Below are 25,730 nucleotides of genomic sequence, written 5' to 3'. Positions count from 1 at the left end.
ATAAATATAGATTTTTTGTGAGAAAAATAAGACATCCCCTGAAAATAAGCCCTAATGAGATTTTCAGAGGTAAAATAAATATAAGACACTGTCTTATTTTCGGGGAAACACGGTATATATAAAACAAAGGATTTCCAAAGCACTGGGTAAGCCAAAATGAAATCAGCTAAACCATATAGTGAGGGATGAGTCACTGCTGATGGCTAATTCCAGCTCTGCTCTTGCCTATTTTTAGCAAAACTTTAAGATAAAACAGATATGTATGTACAAAGAAAATGCCATCGGTTGACCGATAAAAGGACTGCAAAAAATCAAAGTGTAATAGTTTAAATGTACTTGATTTAAAAAAAAGTTTTTAAAGATTTTTTTTATTTTTTTGTCTTCAACAAAATAAAGAAAAATATGTACAGAATGACTGTACATTCCCTTAAAGCTCCTGAAAAATCCTTTATTTTAATAACTGAAAAATAATTTGGGATTGAATATACATAACTGAAATGATTGTTACTTTTCAGAACTGATATGGTAGGCATTTTAACAACATGCAGGCATAAGGCAAATACAGTATTTTGCTTAAAACTTTGCAAAAGATTTACTGTCAAGTAATGTTTTTCTTTGATTTTTTTATAGCTGCCAATAAGAACAAGCTGGAAAAAAGCACAGGACTGAAAATCCTGCAGGCAGGAGTTGCAGAGGTAGGATTTCATGTTATATAACTTTCTTATTCTTATACCTCTCATTGTTTACAAAAGAGAATAATAATTCACTATTTTTTAAGTGTACTTTAGCTCTTATGGAAAGAACAGTTATTTTCTTGGTTGGACTGAAAAAATAGTGGGCTTCTCAGGCCTACCTTTGACTAGGGTTCCCAGTGGCTTGTGCATTATATTCTCTAGTGTACAAGAAAAGAAAGGAAATAAGACTGTTCTGACCGACATTGTTTTATGGTGCCAAATATGGGATATATTAAAATCTTTGTTTACCTGGTTCTGAGTTTAAGGGTAAGAGCTTGTAAAATTTTAAATGTGCAAATACTGTAGATGTTTTTTTACATCTTTTGCCTGCAATAAATTTGACCTTTAGAAGACTTTGCAGAGCTCATGTCAATTATTTTGTTTCTTAGACCAGTATTCCAGAAAATGTATTTTAGCAATTTGGTAAGAATCAGTTATATCACAGACACACAATGCCAGAATTAGTGACATTTGCCCTCCCTGTCATATACTATTGTCTAGTCTCTTAGTTACTCTCCTGCAATGGTTTTTCTTTATAAAGGCATTCTGCAGTATCTTCTCCTTTCTGTGTTAGGTTGGAAATTACATGTTCAGTGTATTATTAGATGATGGTGTGTTAACATCACACCTGTCTGAGAAGAAGCGCCAGTTATGTTTTAGTAAATCCAAGTTCTTCAAACTGTGCAGCAAATATTATTACTGCCCTGCAACTATAGTGTGGCCCACGAGTCAGAGATCAGCTCCTAGCATGGAAGGATGGAAATTGTTTCTCAGAAAAAAAAATTGACACTTTTAATTGACAAAAAATATTTCCTGTATTTCTATGAGACCACATTATTACATGGCACTTTGCACAGTACAGAGAATCATTTATTTAAGTCTGTGCACCCAAAGTAACCATTTAATGGTTCCACATGCATCATACAGACACGCACACATTCTTGGGCTGATTTGGTTGGAAACTATTCCACTCTGTAGATTGTTTTAGATGGAATGCAGTTGTAGATTACAGAGGTTTGAAACCTTCTCTACTTTGTTTAAAACATCAAAACATTGTATATTTCTCTACATTTGTGTAAGTCTCCTTTAGGTGGTCTGTTTTTTTCCCATTAAAAACATAAAGCTAGGTTAAAGTGCACCCTCAGGCAAAGTCCAGCGTTCATATTAAGTGAATCTCTTACCATTTACCTAAGTATCTTTCCATTGCTTAGGTGATGCTTTTACCATTTAGTGTATAATATTCACCCTCCAGTAAGAGCACAGCACTTTCTTTTGGGGTGATTGGCCTGCTATATGTGTAGGGTGACCGGTCTCCTCAATGCCCAATTGTAGTTCCTTTTCAAGCTGTGCTTGGGTTTAAATGTCAGCATTGCTTGTGTCTGTGGATGCATATATTAAAAAACACTGTGCTTGTGCCTATCAAGTACACCCAGCTCTTTCTACATACAACTCTATCTTCTTCTCTCATCTGATGCCATCCACCACTCCAAGGTCCCTCCCAAGAGGGCTGAAGGGTCATGTAAAAATGAGGTTCTACAGAACATCCTATGTCTGAAAGGATATAACATGTGGAGAGCTAAAGAACCCTCCTCCTGATGGCCTGACCATGCAGCATTCGAAATAGACATTACACTGCTTTGAACAAGGTACAGCAAGTTTGGTGTGCAGTCCACAGTACAGTGCCCAAGGAAGGGAGGAAGAAATGATTGACACTGAAGATAAGCTGTATGTGGCATTTCATTAGGTTGACGTTAAAGTTCATATAAGTGTGGTAGGGAAACCAAATTGTATGCTTCTTCATAAACAGATAAATATATCAACAGTTTCAGTATATTGTAAAGCTTGATGTCAGCATTATATAAATACAGCAAACTAAATAAATATTGAAATAAATTGTACGCTGGTAATTTGCAATATTTGTCAAACACATTCTAATCTCTATAGAGCAGTTCTTATAAAATGTCCACAAATTAATTTCCAGTCCGTCTTAAATTGTTGCAGTAAAAAAAGGAAAATATTTAATTCCTTGTTAACACATGAATAAGCAGATACAGTCAGTTTCTAGCAAACAATACCAGGATTATCTCGAGAACTGTCACTTTACTGCAAAACACAGTGCTGCCCAAATTTTCATAAAAACAACAGTGGATGGAATTCAAGATCAAGAGTATGAGGGCGAAGGAAAATCTGCATTTGTGGTAATAAATATTCAAATTTGTCTGCTCAGGAGATGGAAATCTAATCAAGGGTCTATTGATGCACTCACTAGCCTGTCTCAGCCTCTCTCCCCCCTTTTTTTTTTTTTTTTTAAGCAAGGCGTTTCATCTAAATTGGGTTTGATATGGAAATTTGTCTCTCTCTCTCCAAGCCCTTCTGGCCACGAGCATGGTGGGGTACCAGCAGAGGTATCCAGGACATCAGATGCTGCTATTGGTTGCTTCTGTTAAAAATGGAATAAAAGCCAAAACAAAAGGAGAAAATCACGAATAGCTGCTCCATGGTCAGAACTGCATTTAACTCTTCCAGCGCTCTTTAGGCAGCAAAATTTACTGATCGTTGTTTACTTATTTTATTAGGCATTCTGTTGCTTTCCAACAATATTTTTAAATAAAAAATAAAAACGTTTGCACTAAACCTTAGACGCACAATAAATATCAACATTTATTCGTTCTGTATATGTACTTAAAAACCTATTTACTTTTTTTTTTAGTAATGTTTTAAGATTAGAATCTTTTGTGTTTTTCCTGTAATTTATTTCATATTTCACCCATGTGATGTGCCCCCAAATTTAGGTTTTTGTTCTGCCATATAGGGGTCACAGTAAAGCCACTGTTACTTTAGAACAATGTGCCAATGTGTCAGGAAAGCTATGCATATTTGTGGGCCCTCCTTTCCACTTTCTCAGGTGGGCCTCAGGTCCCCAAGATCAGCTGTGCAAGTAAATCAGGTTGTACTGTATTGCACAGTTCTACCAGTCTATTAGTTAGAGCGAAGGAGGAATAGGCAGAGATGACAGTGATGACCCCAATAATCAGGTGATTTGTAAAAAAAGTGGAGATTCTTTACATACCTAGGGAAATTTGGGGAAATAAGGTGATAGTGTCTACGTAGTCTCCAATGGTTAATGCTTAACCCAGCAGAGAGAACTCTTTCAGAAGAGAAGAGTCGGCCATGTTATTAGACTCTCCTACCGCCTTTTTTTTTTTGCTTTACTCAAAATACCTTCTATTGCTCTCCCCTAACTTCGGATTCTCTAAGTCAGTAGATCAGTTTTACACTGCTGTCCTTCATAAATGTGTGTATTTTTTTTTTTTAAGCAAGCAGTGGCATGGCTGCATCCTCTGGGCACAAATCAATACCTGTGGGTGAGTCACGGCTGAGTGCTTTTCAGATTGCGCCTGCCCAGAAGTAAGAATGAAGTATAACGTTGCTAGTTTTCAGTCTCAAAGCTACATAGAGGAGCAAACACAACCAGGAGACAACAGTGGCAACCAGTTTAACCTGAATTTGTCATGCAGAAGATGAATAAGGGACTTATTCATCTTACCTTAACCATATCTCCAGTTGCAGCTCTCTCAAGACATTACAAACAATGCAGGACCAACAGTCCTGTGTTTTCCGTGAGGTTGCTGAGTGCCAATCCACAACCCAGGAAGCTTGGATGGTGAGAAGAACATGGTTGTGGTGAGCATCAACTTCAACCCCAATGAATAACAAGCAGTAACCCAGCAGTGGAAGGGGAATCCAAGTGAAAGGGTACAGGTTTTTCTTTTTTGGAGTTCAGCCTCAACATCAAGAAATCAGTTCACATATATTATCTTCAGAGGCTCCCTTCTAATACTAAAATATAAATAAGATTTAGTCTTTTGATCTCTTTACATCACTTCTCCATTACCCCAGTGTGCCTGCACTCCCTGTTATGCTTTTACCACCTCTCAATATCTGCATACAGTTTTACAATAGGTCAGCAGCACAAGCCAATACCTTCGGATGTACCACACACCATCTTATGGAATCACTGCACACCTCAAATTTACTTTGGGGGTCATAATATTCTTCAATTACCTATCCCCTTTGCAAAACTTCATGGTGTTTAATATGTTTTAAAAAATATTATATATTAAACTTGGGAACCAGCTATAAAGTATGATTGTGAATCAAAGCAATTGTAATAAATTTTCTTTCCTTGGCCAATCACAGAGTGCTTTGTATTTTGTGCATAAGCGGTGATAGGCCAAGGTGAGAAGGGGGAGTACAAATGCCAGTACTGTTTTAGTAAATGAAAGCCTCTTACAGCACCAAAATACAACATCAATACTTTTTAGTTAATATCTTACCATAAGTGGATTTGCAATGTAATGACATGGAATCACTGGAATTCCTGTATATAGTTATTCCAAGCTTCAGATGGCAGAATTGCTAGTTTAGGGACTATTCTTCCCATTTTGTAGTGTACATGTAGTCTCAAAACATGTAACATACCTCAATGGACAAATGTTAGCTTGAATTAGTGTTTTGCAGCATATAATGTGTTGCAACTATTGATGGACAAATTTGCACAGGGTCAATTTGTTCCATGTTCAGCAAATAAAATAATTTGCAAGATCAACATCAAATGAGAGTATAGTAGTAGTGGGCAGAATTTCCACTGGCAGCTGGAAAATACTTTGTAATTGGCAATGTAAACATCAGCCATAAGTTTTTTGTTAAGGTCAAACCCATGATGGGATTGAATTTGAACCTCATTTAACCTAGCTTTACCAAATAAATGAAATATATCGGTAATGCTGTATTATGAACTCCAGTTCATTGTGAAGTCCATAGACATATGAATGTATACTGTGATGACTGGCTTTGTTATAAATATATATATATATATATATATATTTATATATATATATATATATATATATATATATATATATATATATATATATATATATATATATATATATATATATATATATATATAGAGAGAGAGAGAGAGGAGAGAGAGCGAGAGAGAGAGAAAGAAAGAGAGAGAGAGTTTATTTCTATCATTATTTTTAATGCTTAATCTCAAATGTAAACAATAGTATCCAATACAATTCTGCCAAATGTATAATAGGAATGGGTTGTTTCTGCAGCTGAAGCCAAGTAAAAACATAATAACAATGATAAATAGGCCAATCTCCCAGCTAACCTCCACCAAAATCTATACTGGCAGCTCAAGACAGATACCATGCATTGCCAAACCATCTGAAAATTACCTGCATGTTTTCCTGACTGTTAGAACAATGGCATGCCTTCAGAAGATTTAGGATGATGGAATTCAGGCTATGATTTTTCTGCCACTTGTTCTATTTTTGGGATTATTTCCAGGAATCCCTAACCTTCCACTGGGATCTGTCAGAATTAGCATTTTAATGAGGCTTGAAATTTAGGGCATGGGACCAAAATATCTGGTGGCTTGGATAGTTATGGGCAGCAGGCCAGATGCCATTGATTAGATTGGCGGTAGTAGAGGAGCGCCTGGCATGGTGCTATTCACACAGGAAAGGTTGCAGCTTTTACTGCTGTCAAATTTAGAAGCAAAGTATTTGGGTCTAGGCTCACTGTTTCCTTTGCCAGATTTGTCATTAGATTAGAAGGTCACCTAAACCCCCAGTAAAGTTCCTCCTGAAAAATCTCCCCAAATGAAAGATAAAAAACAGTGGCACTCCGTCAATAAATCTTTACGTGGCAAGAAATTTTTGTATCTCAGTATATTAACTCGCTTTTATGTAAAGGATTTATATTAAGATCACACTCTAATATTCCATTTGCAGCAGCCATGAATAATGCTGGTAGCAAATGATGCCCCAATACACTGAAAGTATTACCCTACTACCTATTGAGAAATTTGGTGCAATGAAATGTCTTGAAAACTATTCTGGGTCTAAAGTATAAAAGAAAACAAAGGACAATTGCCCATAAAAGGCAGCCGAGTTCGAAACTTCATGGTTTCAGACTAGTATTTTCAGGCCTCTTTGAGGCTGGCTGCTGGCGTCCCATCCTTCACCTCACTTAAACCAGCAATGATCTAAGAAGGATACAGACATCATTATCACTCACTTCCCATATCCATTTTGTAACCAATTTGAATACATCAACAAGAAATAAGGAGTAGTGAAGGACATTGTTTCATGTTAAATTTGAGCATGATTACTTTCTGGGCCAGTAATCTATCATTCCATTAGTCTAACTAACATCTCCAAACAACAACCATGTATGTAATAGAGTTGAATACATCAACAAGTAAAAAAAGCTTGCCAAGTACCCAAGGTCATGGTGGATGTTAGAATATGAGAGTCACATGTGTATAACTATGATGTCAAAAATTCCCAGATCAGATCATTCCCAGATAGTATATATGTTAGAGTAACCTAAACCCGTACTTTATGTGACATCCCTAAATAACAACTAAGAACCAAATAATCAATCATCATTTTACTCTTATGTTCCTCCCTTGATTTAACTCTGAAAACAGCTTTTCAATTTACATCAATATATTAACCTTTATCAAGACTGACCTACATAACCATCATCACCGAAAACTTTTAATTATTCACTGCCTCAGAAAATAATTATTTTGGGGTACTCAGGTGTGGATCATCTCCCTGGTACCTCCTCCCCCTTTGAGTTTACCTTAGAGATTCCAAAGTAGACATGTCCAGTCCTAAAGGTGGCTTTACAGGGTAGCCAATAACCCTACTGATTGTTCCAAAATTTTCTTACATTGTAAAGATGAATAAAAAGAAATCAGACCCCCAGTACTCTCTGATCAGAAGCTTTTCATGCATTCCTGGTACATTTTGAGAGATTGTGGACTTTCTTCCCCCAAATCCGTGCAGCCGACCCAGAGAGAAAATGGATTTTGAGGAATGGACCTGATGAAATACGATTGCATGCATACACATCTGTACACTTCTTACTTTTAGACTTTAGCTAACTTTTTAGGAAGTTTTCAGATGACTTCTACATTTTTATTTTTAATACATGTAGAATTTACAGATTAGCCACTAGATAAAGTTCTGTTTTAGCCTCGCTGAACCTTGGAAACCTTCAGATTTTATCAAAAATGAATAGGTCACCTATGTGCATGGTGTTGTTAATATAAATAGTGATTCTTCAAAGTTTTGTGGTATGCCTGGGATCCTGGTGAAAAATAAAATAGTCAGCTGGTCAATGCTGCTTCTATTCTGTGTGCTGGGTGATTGGTTTTCTAACACTCTTGTAGCGTCCATTTCATTAGCTTAGCCGGAATTTATTGTTGTCCACTTATGCCCACCCAGCTCTGACCACTACTGGCTGTGACTGACCATAAAAACAGGATGTACTCTGCTTTTTTGACAGGTAGGAGAACCCATTTTTTTAGTTATTGTGAAGGAAACAGAAAAAGTATGGAGTGTGAAAAAAACTAGCCAAGCTTTCATATTGCTGGTAAAAGTAACAACCATCATGAAATCACTTATATATTCGCAATGACTTGACCTAAATTGTAAGAAGGAGTGCTAAAAAGGAGCAACAAAGCAGAACCATTGTGTAGCAAGGCAGTCACGGGTGTGGTGAGCCAATATGGCTGCCTTATGTACATATATTATTACAAATATTACATTAAAAAAACAGGCTATCAAAAGATAAGAGAACATTAATAGCGTTTACTTCAAGCAACTAATTGCAAAGTTTATACATTCCCTTTAATTCTGCCACTGCTCATAGCACTAATTAAAGCCACGAGTATTTGGAAGACTATACGAACATGTTATTTAGTAAAATACTATATTTCTATTATTACATTTCTATTATATAAATAAGATTTTACAGTTTTTCATGGACTGACCATTTAACACCTCTCTATGAAGCTGTAAACTATCAAGAAATGTTTTCTAGTTTTTCAGCTTTGAAAGTGTAAGCAAGTAAATTAGACCAAAACCAGGATTTATCATCTCTGTATACTTTTTACAGGAGAATTTTTATTCTCATCAGTAAAAAAGGAGCCTGCAACAGATCAAAAGACTTCCAAAATCCTGATTTGCAGAATGCCTTGTCTATGAATCATTTGCAATTCCTTATCAACTACACCTAACTCTTCCTCTATCTTATTAGCGAATCATTTCTTATCCTCTTGAAACTTCAAGTATGATTATGACACATCAAACACATCACTGTTCAGGACTTTCTTGCTGTTTAATTTGATGGCCACGTTAATGATTAAATAATTGGTAGATGTCTCTTGACATAATCGTTTTGGTGTTTGCATTTCTTGTAAACAGGTAGTTTAGAAAGTGCCCTAAAAAAACTGCTTTAAAAGTATTTTACAAGATTAATTGGATTTTTTAGAAATCCTTGCTGCTGTGCGTAGGCGATTCTGGCATTTGTGATGCAAGTTATCTTAAAATAACCTTGTCTCTTAGTTGGAGCTTCTGACAGTTGAATGCAAGGGTAGGTTTCTACATAATTCCTTAAAGTGAACCTGTCATCAATGTGAATAAATCAGTCTGGGCATATGCATGAAAAATGCATTGTGCGGAGGTTACCTTCAATAAAATTTGCACATCAAAATGATCATTTGGTTGAGAGATACAGGAAACTGAAAATATATATGCAGTAAATCTTGACTTTCTCTATAAAACAGAGTTTGGCCCCATCCTATAAGTCTACATTGCCTTGACATGCGACTTTCACTGAATGTAACCTTGAATAAGTATTGCTTAATTAGATGTTTAGTTCAAGTTTTTCCAGTTTTTGTCAGTACTAGCACTGTTGTCATTTAAATAACCCCTGCCCCCCACCTTACCCCTAAATAAGCATCTAAATGTAAATGGGCATTGAGTTTTAAAAGGACTAAAGATTTCTTGTACTGAAAGGGTATTTCTAAAAATGGAATCCACCTAAATTAGCACTGTAGCCTACAGACATTCTATTATTTACATATTTGTAACAAGCAGGTAATAATCTTTCAAACATATTCTCACTTACCTTTGTAGCTGCAGCCTTCATGGACTAATTCATCCTTAGAGTTCACAAGGGAAGCAATAAAGTCACCCAAATATGTCTCAGTTGGCATACTAATAATCTTGCTATGGGACCAAAGCATGGGCCACCTAAGCAAATGCCTAGGCTTCCACTCAGGAGTGATGGTGCGGATTGTAAATTTTCATTGTAGAGTTGCTGCTGCCAGATGCCCAGCAGCAGGTGTTCAGACGGCAAAGTTTATACCCTAACTTATACGCTAACTACAGAAACAGCTCAGCAATGAAGAGGAGTTGGTAGAAGTAGGTAGTGCATAGTAAAGGAGTCAGAGGGAGCTCTGGAGGGTGATATGGAACCTACAGTGTTTAAAGTGTGGATATGCTGGGGCTGAGTGTGTCTGTGGATGCATTAGTGTGTCAATTTATGCATGTGTATTTGTACATATGTAAATGTATGCATCTGTGCCATGCATGGTACATGTACAGTACATATATGTACTGTATATGTTTATGAGTGTATGAATGCAAGCATAAGTGTGTGAGTATGTGTTTGGTATGTTCATGTATTGGTCTTTGTGTATAATGTTGTGCTTTTTAATTTTTTATTTTTTGGGTAGACAGTAAATTGCTTTGCCTAGGGCATTAAATGGCTATAAACAACCCTGGACTCCTGTCATTTTTTTTTTCAAGTTAAGTGAGCATGTTTGTTTTGTGGTGTTACAAGGGTTTGACCAGAAAGGCATGTAAGAAATTGGAATCTCCCAGTTGCAAAGCTTCCTTTTAAAATGCCTTGTTCATAACGTGTTCTTCTCATTATAAACTGTTCATTCTTTCCTGGTCATCTCCTGCAGTTCCTGAACAAGTAACTGGCAGCTGACCAAGAGCTTACAAGAGGCAGCTGCTTTATCTTAAGTCTGTCAGACTTTGGAAATTTCACCATGTTGTTTGGTTCTGTTATATGTGGGTGCCTGGAGGCATTATTGCAATAGTGAAGTATGTTTCTTTTCTAATATGGTCATATAATTTACCTGGTGTGTCATTTTAGAAAACTTACAGCCCTATTTGGAGTTTCCTAAAGTGTCCTAGATATAAGCCATCTTTCCAAACCACAATTTATTTGCAGAGACTCTCTGTCTCTTACTTCTCAGTTCTCCCATCTTTTTTTCTGATATATAAACCCCAAAAATGTGTTGTAGTTACACTTATAGTGTATTGTGTCTTGTTTAATGCTTCCCCCCTGCAAATTTTATATTCACCCATCCACAAACTTTTACTTTATAGCATGGAGCATGAACTCTCTATAAGACTGAATAGAGAGTATACTGTGCATGCCTGGTTTTGTAGGATGGGGTACAGTACAAAGATCTATACATTTTACCTAGCAAAAGTGTTTTATTACAGAACTTTTATCCAACTTCCAATTTTTTAAATTATTTTATTAAGCCAATATTAGGGTTGTGAGTGATATAAAAAAATGATAAATAGGTTTATACAATCATTTTTTATATTAGTGCTTAATAGTCAGCACGGTGGCTTAGAGGTAAATCCTCTGTCCTTTGCAGCACTAGGTTCTTGCTTCAAATCTCAGCCGGGACACTATCTACATGGAGTTTGCAGGTTTTCCCTGTGTCTGCTTGGGTTTCTTCCAGGTACTCTGGTTTCCTCCCATATCCCAAAAACATGCAGTTAGGTTAATTGGTTACACCCCAAAAAGAAAAAAAATTGACCTTAGACTGTAATAAAGACATATGACTGATGTAGGGACATTGTGAGCCTGTTTGAGAGAAGCTAGTGATATGACTATGGACTTTGTACTGTGCTATGTAATATGATGGCTCTAACTGAAAACTGTGTAATAATAATGGTCTATGTAACTGGGGGAATGCCAGGGTGGTGTCTTTTGCTGGAATTCTTCATGTCAAAATAGTAGGCTATGTTTTTTTCCAGGATAACCTAGAGGAGAGGGGTATTGAAACAAAAATCTTTAGGCAAGTAACCTAGTGCACCGTATTGTAGGTGATTTCCCATTGTTAACCAATGACTGCATTAATTCCATTGCTATTGTACAATGGTGAAAACAAATAAAGGAATTGCCCCAGGCAATACTTTTAAACAGGTGAATAATATAAAGATAAATGAAAAGAAGGAAAAAGCTAGGGTATTTGCTAGGCGGCAGTGTAATAAAAGGAAAAAGTAAAGTAACAATATTTCCTTAAATCGGAATGTGCATACAACAATTTTTCAGACGTTTTGACAAGTGAACTATAATGCTGTCACCCCGCTGAATTTCGTGAAGGAGGGTTTTTTTGACCTGTCAACTAGAAATAGAATCCTTAAGAAAATTATTGCAATTAAACATTTAATGTTCCAACGTGTTTCCCCTCTAAGGGCTTCCTCAGGGGACTTGAGTTAAGATGTTGAATTGCTGGCTCCATATAAACACATCATATACATAAATACAATTATATAACATTTATGAAAGTTACTGGTCCAATAATGAAGAAGTCATGCCTCATTGGTGCATTGATACTGCCAGGGGGTATCAATAGACCATTCAACATATTATGAATGTTTGTTAGTATTTACAGTATTTTCTTTTATGACATTATCAGGGTATGCGGCAAAAAACAGATTGTTAGAGATTCCTCGATTATCACCCTTTTCACCTACTCGATACAGGTGAATAATATGTTAAAACTACACTGCTTTGATATATGTTGAAGAGAATGGGTTGCCTATATAATTGCTAAATATTTAGTGTTTCAGCGTCGCACCAAAATTCCCAATTTAGATTGTGTTCTTTTGAGAACTCCCCATCCCCGAATGTCAATGAAAACTTCAGAATTACTAAATAGGATAAAGGTCTACAAATATTCACAGAGGAGCATAGACAGAAGAGTGTCTCTGTCTGGCTCAAAGATCAAAAGTTTTCATAATTTTTTTTGTCAGTCTTCGGATAAGATTTAGACCTTTGACCCTTTTTGTGCTTGCCAGTAAAAGGGATAGGAGCCTGGGACAATATGGATGGATCATGTCAATATTATGATAAGTGGTTTTTATTCCATGAGTCCCCAACACCAGAATAGTAAGCATTTTGATATTTTCACACAAAAAAATTAAATTTACCTAACTATCCGATAATCGCATATTTACTTATAGGATGATTTTTTTATTCTACAAATGGGGATCAAGCACCAGCCTGCTTTCCATACTCTTGCCTTTTTGTTTCATTAATGGGTTTGTTTTTCAACTAAGAAGTCTTTGATGGATCAAAAGACATGTAAATGTGAACATCTGTACCGAAAAGTGCAAATATAAGTAAGCCTTGTCCCTCATGTTCATTGTTATATTGAGCTGAGTATTTTTTTAATTAGATTACACACATGCTGTCTGAATTTGTGATCAAACTATATATCAACTTTTTTTTCTGAGTAATTATAGAGTATTATCAGTCCAGAACCCCATTTTAGGCTGTGCTTAACCCTAACCTGTAACCTTAAATTCAACTCCCGCTAACCCCAATTCCAACTGCTTCCCTGAACTGTATGTTTAAAGTTTAGATGAACTAAAAAACTGCTAATAGCCATAGTTTTTTTTAAAGAAGAAAATGTATATTTTTATTATGACAAAACTTCTTTCTGAATGCCAACAGTTTTTTTTGCCTAAATTTATACTGCTAATGTGCAGTTTAGTGTGATTGCTTAATTTATAGGAGTGAAGCCATACATGCATCAGATGCATCATTACAGGCCATCCTGTGGCTGAAGGAAAAAGACAACGATGGTGAAAGACGCTTCACAGAAGATGTCACAGTGGCTATAGAGTGGCAGAGAAGGGTGCAAATCTTTTAAAACAGAACAGGGTACATTTAGAAAATTTCTTACTACAGTTCCCATAGTTGCGCAGACATTTTTAATGCCATGTACCTTTTTTTAAACATTTTATTACATGGAAATGTGTGTCCTGTCATTGGTTTTTAGCCAAAGCAAATTCTGCTACCGTTTTTCAGCATTTGCATTTTTATACATTCAGAAAACCTTTAAAGATTAAGTCAAGACAGATTACTAACTAAAAGATAAACTACATAAAATTTTACCTGTCCTAAGATTTACACAGCACTGCCAGACAGTTCAGCCAAGATGCCGTCTAGACTTACCTTCATTGCAGTTAGGTCATACAAATGACCTTTCGTCCCTCCAATAACGTCTCTCTCCCATTGTCAGAATGGTCATTGTCAGCACATACAGAACAGCTATGTTGGCCCTACCTTTATGGCCCCTAATTCTGCCCTTTCCTCTTCCAGTCTAAGTGCCACCATAAAGAGCACCAATCCTAAATCACTTACATAGTGATTCATAGCTGCCTTAAAAATATATGTAATTATATTATAATAAATATAAATATTTAAATGCTTTTATATTGTTTAAAATATTTCATAAGTTCAGCTTTAAGCATTGATGTATTTCTTTCTATTTTGAACCTTTTCTATAAATATTTCAGTTTACTGCTTGAATGAATCTAAAGTGAAAATGAAATAAAATAGGCAACTGACATTCATAATGTTAACTGCAGTTTCATTCAAATGGCATCCAGTCATAGTCAAAACATGTTGTTTTCTAGCATTATGACCAGACTCTTAACCATAATTGCAGGAAATAGTCACGTAAAAACCTTGCTAGAAAGAGTCCTGCCGGAATGGCTGCTTACAGCTTGTAATGAAAATCTGACATTTACTCTGTATCTGTGCTGTTTGAAGCTCCTGGCCATTACAGAGAACATCAGCCTGTCTCTCATGCTGCCTGCTCTGCCTTTCAAAGATGTTTCAAGAGTATAGAATCATTTTTGTGGATTGAAAAGTGAAGTTTAAAAAAAGGCAAGCCAGCATATTTTTCCTCTTAGAGTGCCCATCACCCCTACGGGGAGTCAAAAGTTCATTTCATAGTGAGTCTCAGTGCTTCATGGTCTAATGTATATTTAATCCTAGCTGTGTCTCACATAGATTCAGACTGTACTCCAGAATGTTAAAGGAGACTTGCAATGAAACACGAATTATAACTGGGTTAAGTAATATTTCATAGCTCTAAATGGGCCCTCATTTGGAGGGACTGTCCTTCATTTTATACCAAATCCGTCCATCATTCCTAAACAAGTGTTCCTCTTTTTGACTTGATGTAGAAATCTGTAGAAATAACGCAATATATCACTATGTAAGGTTTTTATGTAGTACTAAACTTCACATCCAACCTTTAGATCAGCCATTTTCAACCAGGGTTCTGTGGAATCCAGAATTCAATGGTTCATTTGCTAGGGGTTCCTCAAACATGGTTTCTTTTCATTTTTTTTTTTTACATCATGGCACAACACAGGAGTTTCCAAATCAACTTACTATGTATTTCAGAGTTTAACATGTATACATTACATGCCTCCCATCTTTCATTCCTGAATTCCTTTATCAATAATGTTTGCGCAACCCTTTCATCAATGGCCGTTATAGAGTTTTTCACTGTAAAATGGAAAACGTACAGGTAGTTCCTGGGTTACATACAAAATAGAGACTGTAGGTTTGTTCTTAAGTTGAGTTTGTATGTAAGTCAGAACAGGTATATTATTTTAATAAATGCTAATAGGACAGATGTTTCTCTCAACATATTATTAGACAGTGAGGTGTCAGCTACTGTTTAAGATCCTCACTGTGACTTAATCACAAACAAACAAAAAAAAAAAATTATGGAGCCTAGACATTCATTAAATTCTGGAACAAGAGTTTTGATATGCAAAAAGAAACAACTGCAGAGTCTGTCTTGGTCATTAAAGAGTTACAAGAGGCTGCAGAAAGAGCTCACCCTGCTAAGAGCACCCACAACTTCAGCTGTGTTTAGCAAAAAATTTCTTCTGCAAGTCATGCAAACCGCCCCTTCCCCCATTTAAGCCTCCATTCTGCACCCGAATAAGCAGGGAAGCCCTGTTCGTATCTAGGAGGCGTCCGTATGTCAAATGTCTTTAACCTGGGGACTACCTGTATATATTAGTCAAAGAAATTCCATGAAGTGTAGTCACCATGTGTAAATTCAGAAACTTGTTGCTGGTGAAGTGGGGGCTTTTGGAAAGATCTATTTTTTGCCAAAAATGGTTGTGTGTATAAAATAATGGTAAATGAGTTATACAGTCAAATAACTTTATTATGGATAGCTCAGCGCATTGGTTGATGCTTAGTTGTTTACTCCCTGAACATGAATGTTCTCAGGTGTGGTCGGTACTGATAGTTTTTCTGTACAAAAAATGTGTTAGTATTCTTGCACTCTGTATGTACATGAAAAGGTGCCATTTTTTTTACTGATGAAAACATCTTCCATTATTACTGGCTGCCTGCATGTCAAAAGCAGTAGTAGTAGGTGAAAAATGTTAATTCTGTTGCTGCTATGCAATGGATTTGTATACCCCTGCATATCCTATGGAGTATACTAGTAGTATTTTATATTATATAGTCGGTATCTTCATAAATATATAAAAAGCTAGCCCCGTGAATCTGTTTTTTTTACAAATATTGGTCTCTATCCTCTACATTTATTCTTTCTTTTTTATTTTGAGATTTCTTTGAGGTATCCAGACAAATTAGATTAGTGTACTGTGGTACAAAAATGTCATGTTTTTGTCTCCATTATCGATAGATTTATTGTATGTTTAGAGTGAATCTGTTGTGTGTGAAATTAAATATCACAACTATTTATACAGTTCAGAATTATGTTTACAAGCTACTATGTGACCCTAAATTCAAACATTGGTGAAAAGAAACTCCAAGACACTTCTATAAAGTAGTAAACTTTGCAAGTCCACAATGTGAATGACAAATTGGAATTCCAGAGTATACTTTTTGGGAAAGTGAACCTTACTGAGCATAGGACATCATTTCTATTTGTTAAGATCTCTACACCAAAAATCACCAGCTTTAATCTTATATTGCCTAAAGCCAAAGTATTATGACGTGGCCTTCAGGTAACAGTCATACCTACAGGCCAACCATCAGAAGTGTTTTTGGTTAGAAGCACACATGCACCTGATGTACCTTAGATGGTATTTAGCAGGAAGGAGATGTTGTTGGCTAAAGTTTATCTCTGAATGAAGATTGATTGTTTCTCCTGGAGAATCTTTGGCTAAGGTCCATCTCATGTTCATGTCCAGTTTGTGCAAATTTGCTTTGGAAGTCTGGTCTTTATGTATGAAAACTACAAATGTATTGCCCTTTTTTCAAGGTCCATCGCATGTTGTTTACCTTTAAGTAATTCTTTTTGAGGTTATTACATTCTTGCTTAATTGGTCTTTCTTAATGTATAAAAGGAAACTGCATTAGCGAAGTATCTAATGTCCATTGTTCAATGTCTAAATAGTTGCGGCTGGGGCATAGTGGTAAGTGGAATGCTGAGAAATATGTAGTTCATTTTGTTACTTCCTGGGGCTTTGAATAGCTGGATAACCCTGATCACCACATTCATTAGATTCAAAAAGAAGGGCAGATAGGAACCTTTAAAAAGATTTTTGTGAAATCATGAAGGCCAAAATGTTTAAATCTTATTGAATTACTAATTTGAACTGTTGCATATTAGATCTAATATTTAGACTTCCAGCACTTCAGTTTGTACTTTAACAGGAATTTTATGTTTATTCACACCAAATTGAGCTCTTATAACTGTTATTAAAAAAATGTTTAAAGTTTAATTTAAATAAATTTAAGTCTACAAATTCCTTTTACTAAATGTTTAATGTTTTTGAAAGTTTTTGCTCTATACATGGAGAAAAAAGACAATAGGAATATTAGGAAATTGTGTGAAAACAAATGGAAATGTGAACGTGATAATCTATTGTTCAGAAAACAAATATTTAAATCAACATGTAATTGCTTTCTTTGTTTTTATGACCAACCCTTTTTATTATGAGCCCCATCACTTCACAGTGGGAGGTGTGACTAAATGGTTTGACATAGGAAACTAATCAAGATTAAGGAGTTGACAGCATTGCTGCAGCAAACACAAGGTTCTAAACTGCAAAATTAATTTCGAGACTAATAGCAACATTGTCTGTCTGCAAAAAAAAAAAATAGCATAAATGTACTTCGATGTGGCTCTTTGTCTTCTTTGTGTAGAGTATATAGTTCAGCCCTTGCAAAGCATTCATTATTACTGGAAGATTACCGATTTTTGGTTTACGGTAATATTGTAGTTATTTTCCCAAAGCCAATTTACCAAGTGAAGCTAGTAGACTGAAACAATGCAGAAATCATATGTTCTCTTTGTATTTGTGCTGTACTAGGGGTGCATATGCCAATGAATAGAACTAGAATTTTCAGTTTTGATATTAGGGGTATGACTTCTACATAAAATGGCATGACATCGTAAAATAAAAAGTTGTCCCCGGGGGAGGAAATGAGGGAAAATTTCTCTGATGTTTCTACATTCTTTTAAAAAAAATTCTCTCAGTATAAATGCACTAGAAGCTTTACATCCATTAAGGCTACTGTAATAAAACAATAAAAAAAGGAAAACCAAAAGCTTATAATCAATAAGGTCTACAAGTGATCACTGTCTCATATCTGGATACATTGGGCCCGTCCAAGATTAGAGAAGATGGACTATGATGGGAAAACCTGGGTGATCCAGCAAACCTGGAATGGATCTGGTCCAGGATTCAGAACATTTGCCAATTTATAGCAAATGAAATTCAGATCAGGTTTGCTGATCACCCAGGTTCTCTCATAGTCTACTCCAGTCCTGCACAGTTTTATTAAATCGTGCCCAATGTATACGGAAATTCAACGTTATTGGGCTGTTTCACCACCAATTATGTTGCTTCAAGGCAATTTGTTGTGGTTTAATATTTGTGTTTGAAACAACTTTATTAGCATCAGATTTATCTGCTACACAATACTGTACAGAGCAGAATTACTTGGGGAGCTGTAAGTTTGGGAATGCCTTTGCGCATGGTTGCTAATATCCAAGGAAACTTTACTACTGAGCTGGTTTTACAAAGCTTATCGTGTTCAGTACCTCGGGCACAATGGGAAGCTATAGACATGATTAAGATTTTTCTTAGGTTGTAAAATATAAAAATACATACATTTTAAATGCTGCCTCCTTATAAAAACTAAGATGAATGCATGTAGTCCCTGCGATTGATATGACAAAATGCCAACACTTTCTGATGTGTGAAAGCCTCTATTCTCCCTCTGCCATCTTCCGGATGGCCAATCACTGCAATGGAGTGTTTTACTGGCCAATGAAAATGTGTACAAAACAGTAAAGGATGAGCTAGTTTAGAGTTTACTGTGATCACAACAGTTTACCATTTAGACAAAACAGTCCTAATATAGGCATGATATGGAACATACTTTAAACTTGTTATAATATTTTTAAAAATTGAGGGGGTATTTCCAAAAATGGAGCACCGTACCCAGTAAATGCAGATCATTGACACTTGTGATTTTAAGCTATTCTATCAAATTCCCTTCTACATGGTGTAGGATGTGACATGTATCACCATTTCACAAGTGGAAGGCATTTACTGGGTTCTACAATGGTGTTATATATTACCAGATATGCACTAAATCCAACTCAGCCTTCATTCCACATTTTTACCAAGATTGCTTGGCCTTTGTACATATTCCCCATTAAATGTTGTATAAATCTTATTTAAGAAAAGCTCGTAAATGATAAAACTAAACTGCATGATATCTCTGGAGCAGTTATGTCCCAATGAAATAACTGTCAAAATCTAATGAACCAGCAAGCCAAAAGTATGTCAAATAGCAAAATTCTGCATAGAGTATGAGACGCAAGCCTCATTTGCTGTAAACACTGCCACAGCAATAGAGGGGACAGCAACAGGAACTCAAAGCATCAAAACAAAGTCACAGCATAGAAACAGTATTAGAAGCTTGTTTATCAGTTTGGTTTAATGACACAATTTTGTGCTATAGACACATAATTGGCTAGACTGAAAGGACACTGCTTATAATGCAGGAAAAAATAAATGGGCTTTGACAAAAGAAAAAATAATATTGGGGCTCTAATGTGGTATTACAGTTGTGCTTTCACAAGCATGATGATGTCATAATTAATAATTATACAATGCATGAGGTATTTATATAATTGCACATGATGCGGTATTGCACACAGGGAAAATGCCATCCCAGTTAATTGTTGTAACAAAATACAGTTACTGTACGTGAACCCAAATCATTAAAATCTCATATGAGCTTTGACTTGGTAATCTTTTTTCAAAAGTCATTTTAAATGTTTACATCTTCAGTTTTCATTAGGTAATACCTGGTAATGAAGGTCCTTGTGCAGGACCTTTCTGTGATAGCATGCTAATTCCTTTTTCCTGTCTCCCAATTGTGTTTCTGCATTGTTACCCTGTCCCATGGGTGTGTGGTAGAGACCAGATTTGGCTATTACACATGGCATGGTTCATTGTTGGTTCATGGTTTAAGTGGAAATGGGCTGTGGTAAACTGGAGTATCCTGCATACTTACAAAATTAGGTACTGCAGTGTGTGTGGTGTATGTAGGGAGGGGAAGGGGTTCTGGACAACTATGGATAACATAACTAAATATGAAAATAGAATAAAATATAATTAAAACTCTCGAATCCAGCATTGGCAACATAACTCGTTCCCAACTATATATATATATATACACAGTTAGGTCCATAAATTTTTGTACAGAGGTAACTTTTTTCTAATTTTGGTTCTGTACATTACCACAATTAAATTTAAATTAAAAACTCAGATGCAGTTGAACTGCAGACTTTCAGCTTTAATTTAGTGGGTTTAACAAAAAGATTGCATAAAAATGTCAGGAACTAACGCCTTTTTTTAACACAATCACTTCATTTCAGGGGCTCAAAAGTAATTGGACAAATTAAAAAGCTGAAAATAAAATGTTCATTTCTAATACTTGGTTGAAAACCCTTTGCTGGCAATGACAGCCTGTAGTCTTGGACCCATAGACATCACCAGATGCTGGGTTTCCTCCCTTTTAATGCTCTGCCAGGCCTTTACTGCTGCGGCTTTCAGTTGCTGTTTGTTTGTGGGCCTTTCTGTCCGAAGTTTAGTCTTCAACAAGTGAAATGCATGCTTAATTGGGTTCAGATAAGGTGTCTGACATGGCCATTCAAGAATATTCCACTTATTTGCTTTAATAAACTCCTGGGTTGCTTTGGCTGTATGTTTTGGGTCATTGTCCATCTGTGTTATGAAACGCCTCTCGTTATGTGACTGCATTTAGCTGAATTTGAGCAGACAGTATGTCTCCGAACACCTCAGATTTCATTCAGCTGCTTCTGTCCTGTGTCACATCATGGATAAACACTAGTGTCCCAGTGCCACTGGCAGCCATGCACGCCCAAGCCATCACACTGCCTCTGCCATGTTTTACAGCTGTTCCACACCTTCTCCATACTTTTTTTCCTGCAATCATTCTGGTAAGGGTTGATCTTGGTTTCATCTGTCCAAAGAATGTTTTTCCAGAACTGTGCTGGCTTTTTTAGATGTTTTTGAGCAAAGTCCAATCTAGCCTTTCTATTCTTGAGGCTTATGAGTGTCTTGCACCTTGCAGTGCACCCTCTGAATTTACTTTCATGCAGTTTTCTCTTTATGGTAGACTTGGATATCAATACGCCTACTTCCTGGAGAGTGTTGTTCACTTGGTTGGCTGTTGTGAAGGGGTTTCTCTTCACCATGGAAATGATTCTGCGATCATCCACCACTGTTGTCTTCCATGGACGTCCAGTTCTTTTGGTGTTGCTGAGTTCACCAGAGCATTGTTTCTTTCTCATGATGTACCAAACTGTAGATTTTGCCACTCCTAATATTGTAGCAATTTCTCGGATGGGTTTTTTCTGTTTTTGCAGCTTAAGGATGGCTTGTTTTACCTGCATGGAGAGCTCCTTTGACTGCATGATTGTCTGAAAAATTCTTCTCCTTTAACCCCCCCCAAATAAACTACAGGTCTTTTTTTGCTTAATTGATAATGACATAACGAAGGAATTGCCCACACCAGCCCATGAAATAGCCTTTGAGTCTATTGTCAAATCATGAAGTGATTGTGTAAAAAAAGGCTTTAGTTCCTCACGTTTCTATGCAATCTTTTTGTTCAACCCCGAATTAAAGCTGAAAGTCTGCAGTTCAACTGCATCTTAGTTGTTTCCTTTAAAATAATTGTGGTAATGTACAGAACCAAATATCGAAAAAAGTTGTCTCTGTCCAAATATTTATAGACCTAACTGTATATATATATATATAATGCTCAAAATGCGCAGGTTAAATTACCACATAAGACTGTGAAGATTACAAAATCTCTGTATTATGATTTTATATAATCTAATCTACTGATATGACTGGTAAGGCTGCACACGTCAAATTCTTCTCACCTAAGATGAACAATCACGTGTGTATAAAGGCCCCCCGATACTATTTATTGATCTATACTGTTTGACCAATAGACACCCGAGGAACACAAGGAATGACTGCTATGTATGTCAGTGGAGAAGTGCATTGGGGGGTGCCACTTGTTTGTCCTCCATGCACTCCTCTTGATAGAAGAGAACGAGTACTATGTGTACACTGCTTGTTCGTTAATCTGTCAAGGAAAACAATCATGAAAAATAAGCATAATTCAGAAGAGTTTGGTTCAGCTGAGTGTACATAGAGGCAATCCTATAGATTCAACTTAGCCAAAGTAATATGTTCGCAAACTATAGCTCTAAATGTAGAGACATGTTAGACTACTTGTGCTCGTCAGACCAAAGTAGTAAGTGATGCGCTTGCCAACAAGGAAATGGACAATGCAGAAAGCTTGTAAACTGCAGAGAAATATTAGATTTGGCACTTAATTGACAATGAAGGGGCAGAGTTATTTGCCTATATCAGAAAGTAAATTTATTTTTGCTAATGTGCCGTAATTGCATTGGAATAGGAGTGCAATTCATTTAAGCATTTAATAACACAAGAGCATTTGGCTTATAAAGCTTTGTGTAACAATGTCAGTTTTAACCCCTGTTCTCTCATGTGTTAAGCATGGAAGAGTTGCTGAAGAGTAATGAGGATGGCTCATTCTGTAACCTGAATCTTCTTTAACCCCTTAGCTGAGATAGAGATAATACTTTAGCATTGCTCAGAGCTGTTTGTCACTGCAAATTAACATATATTACTATCTACAATCCTGTGAAATGTCCTTTGAATTCCTAGAAAGATCCTGTTTAATATTCAATATTGCCCCATCCATTCATGCCCAATTTCTTCTCTTCAATCCTTTGCATATGGAGAAAATAATAGGAATAACTGTTATCTGTAAAGTGTGTATGACAGTTCATAACACTAGTAACAAGCACTAGTCATTTATACCTTGAAGTGTACCTAGTAATACATTCCCCAGTGGTAGTCCTTTCAAGCCTCTTATTCTTTACATACTGAAATCATATTTTGACAGTAAATGCTGTGTAAACAAAGTAAAAAAGGGAAATGTGTCAACCAAAGACCCTGATAAAATACTTCATACAGAATAAACAAATCAGGAGTCAAACCTGAATTGCACACATTCACCCTGTGCAGTAAACTATTACTATAATAATACTATTTTTAGTACCTTATGTATGTTGATGTCTCCTCCATTCTGTGTTGAATGCACTCAATAATTTCCCTATGCTTGTGTACCCTTTTGTGGTTTGTTCCAGTTAGTGGGGGTCAGATAGTTTCGATTGGAGTTCAAATCAGATTGGAGCTATTCTGATTTTGGATCTGACTCAAAATGTGCGCTCTCTAAACTAAATTCTGAGTCTGCATATCCAGTGGCCAGGATGAAGTGCCTATACTTGGGATCATCTGATGACTGGCTGCTCCCATGATATGCTTGTATTCCATCTACAGAGGAATTACTTCAGTGCAGCCCTCTATAAAAGATGGTCCACGCTATCCATGTCACCATTTTCTGTTATTCAGGGACAGAGCTTGGAGTGAAACTATAGAAACTCTAGGAATTTCAGAAGGTTCTTGCTATAAAGCACTTAGGGGAAAAGTACTTTGGGGAAAATTGGTGGAAGAAAGTGCTTTAGAGAAAGTAACTTGTGCAAACTGCTTGGGAACATTGTGACTGTTAAGCAAGGGACATTAGAGCAATTATGCCCAGTTGCACACAGACAAGGTTTTCCCTTTTTTGCAGAAATCAAAATTACCTGGTTTTCTTTTTATTATGACTGTTAACCAAGTGGAATCACAGCAGTTATACATAGGCAATTATTTTCATTTTTATGTCAAAATGTGTCTGTTTTCTCAAATAGCACAAATAAAGGTTAATGAAGCAAAAAACGGATTTAGAATGTCCCCATACTGTCCAAGTATACTGGCTAACATTTCTAGTGATGTTTCACCAAAAATGAAATGCTTTCACCAAAAAAAAAAAAAAATCCCAATTTAGATTCCAGCTTTCAACTATCAAATCCAGTCAGACTGCTAAATGGATCCAAACAGATTTGATCTAACTTGTTTTTTTTTTTATAATATTCTTTATTTATAGAATTACTGACTTGGGTTTTTATCAATCCACTCACCTGTAGTTCCTGGGGTAAAGTTTTATAATAGGCAGAAGGCAAAGTTAGATTAAAATTATTTCCACTTTTCTGTCCTTGTGAGGCCCCTAAATTTGGAATGTACCAAAAAAAATGAACCTTTAGAATGTATGTTTCAAGAAATGTTTCTTTCCAGTTGATATGTACATTACATTATTATTATTATTATTATTATTATTAAAGTCGTGTTTTAGTAATACCTGGTAATACTGAGTATGTGCATTGAAAGCTCTATAGACATTACATAAGGCCTATAATTACTAATTAAATTCACAAATTAGATTTTGAGTTGAAATAACACATGCTGGTATTGTGTAATCAAATTACTTGTAAAAAGTGTTCTAATATATAGGTGATATATTGAAGTGTGAAGGGCAATGAAGGATTGTGTAATCAAAGGAGAAAGCTAGCAAATTATATCTGTCTGATCCATTAATTAAGGTAAGATCTTATTTAAAATGTGTTTGCAGGATGAGTATTGTGGAAACAGAAATGTGGGCTGTGGTAACGTAATCTAGCACACCAAAATATTTTCCTGAAGCTATCAAGTATATTAAAAATGGTGAAATGTTTTTGTTTTTAAACTGTATGCTATCTAAATATTCTAGAAACTTAAATATTCAGTTAAATCAGAAGCCTGGACACAGGTATTTGTTTGATAGTCTCATAGCTCACACACCAGTGGATAGACAGGGAATGTGAAGCACTAGAAGCCTGGATATAAGCAGTAGTCCTGGTATAGTGTGCTGCTCTTAAACAAGCAAGCTGTGTCTAGACTTTAAAGAAGTGTTTCTTAACCAGGGTTCTGTGGAACCCTGAGGTTTCTCCAGACATTGCTAGGGGTTCCTTAATCAATAAGCAATCTTTATCTCTCGAGCCAGTTTAACTGACACCAATGATCTTCTTGGCTATCTGTAATTGTTCCCAATGGCAAGCAATGTTCCCACTGACTACCATGCTAATATACTATAAGCTATGGATATAGTGAATATAGCAGGGGTTCCCCAAGACCTGAAAATTATTTTTAAGGGTTCCTTAGCAATAAAAAAGCAGAGAAATGCTGGTCCAAAGTATGAAGGTATAATGAGGAAAATAAAGACAGATAGACTAAATGTATTTTATTTTTAACCGCATTCAATAAAAAGCTAGCAAATTTTAGGGATTTATTTTATTAAGGTTTGATCCTGGATCAAGGACATGATCAATATAATTCTGGATGAAGGTATCTTGTCTAAAGCCTCAAAACACATCGGATTTTTATTGAGTTGCAACAATATATATAGACTTTATCTTGGCAAAAACAATCATTCAGGAGCAAGACATAAAAAGAATATTAAAAGCAGGTATTCTAAAGCTACGTACACACGTCCAATGGTTCTCGTCTGATA

General features: G+C 36.0%; 1 protein-coding gene across 1 annotated transcript in view; it reads left to right on the top strand.

Moving 5' to 3' along the window:
• Window positions 1–25,730, top strand: part of PTPRN2 (protein tyrosine phosphatase receptor type N2) — a gene marked incomplete in the record, with an annotated part of 519,721 nt that overhangs the window by 317,227 nt on the left and 176,764 nt on the right. The window contains 1 exon segment of the mRNA XM_072412607.1: window positions 631–695. Coding sequence (XP_072268708.1) covers window positions 631–695 — 65 coding nt within the window.

The sequence above is a fragment of the Pyxicephalus adspersus genome, chromosome 5 (genome assembly GCF_032062135.1).
Source record: "Pyxicephalus adspersus chromosome 5, UCB_Pads_2.0, whole genome shotgun sequence".
Lineage (NCBI taxonomy): Eukaryota > Metazoa > Chordata > Amphibia > Anura > Pyxicephalidae > Pyxicephalus > Pyxicephalus adspersus.
Note: the sequence above shows the minus strand (reverse complement) of the source record. Positions and strands in the feature narration are given on the sequence as shown.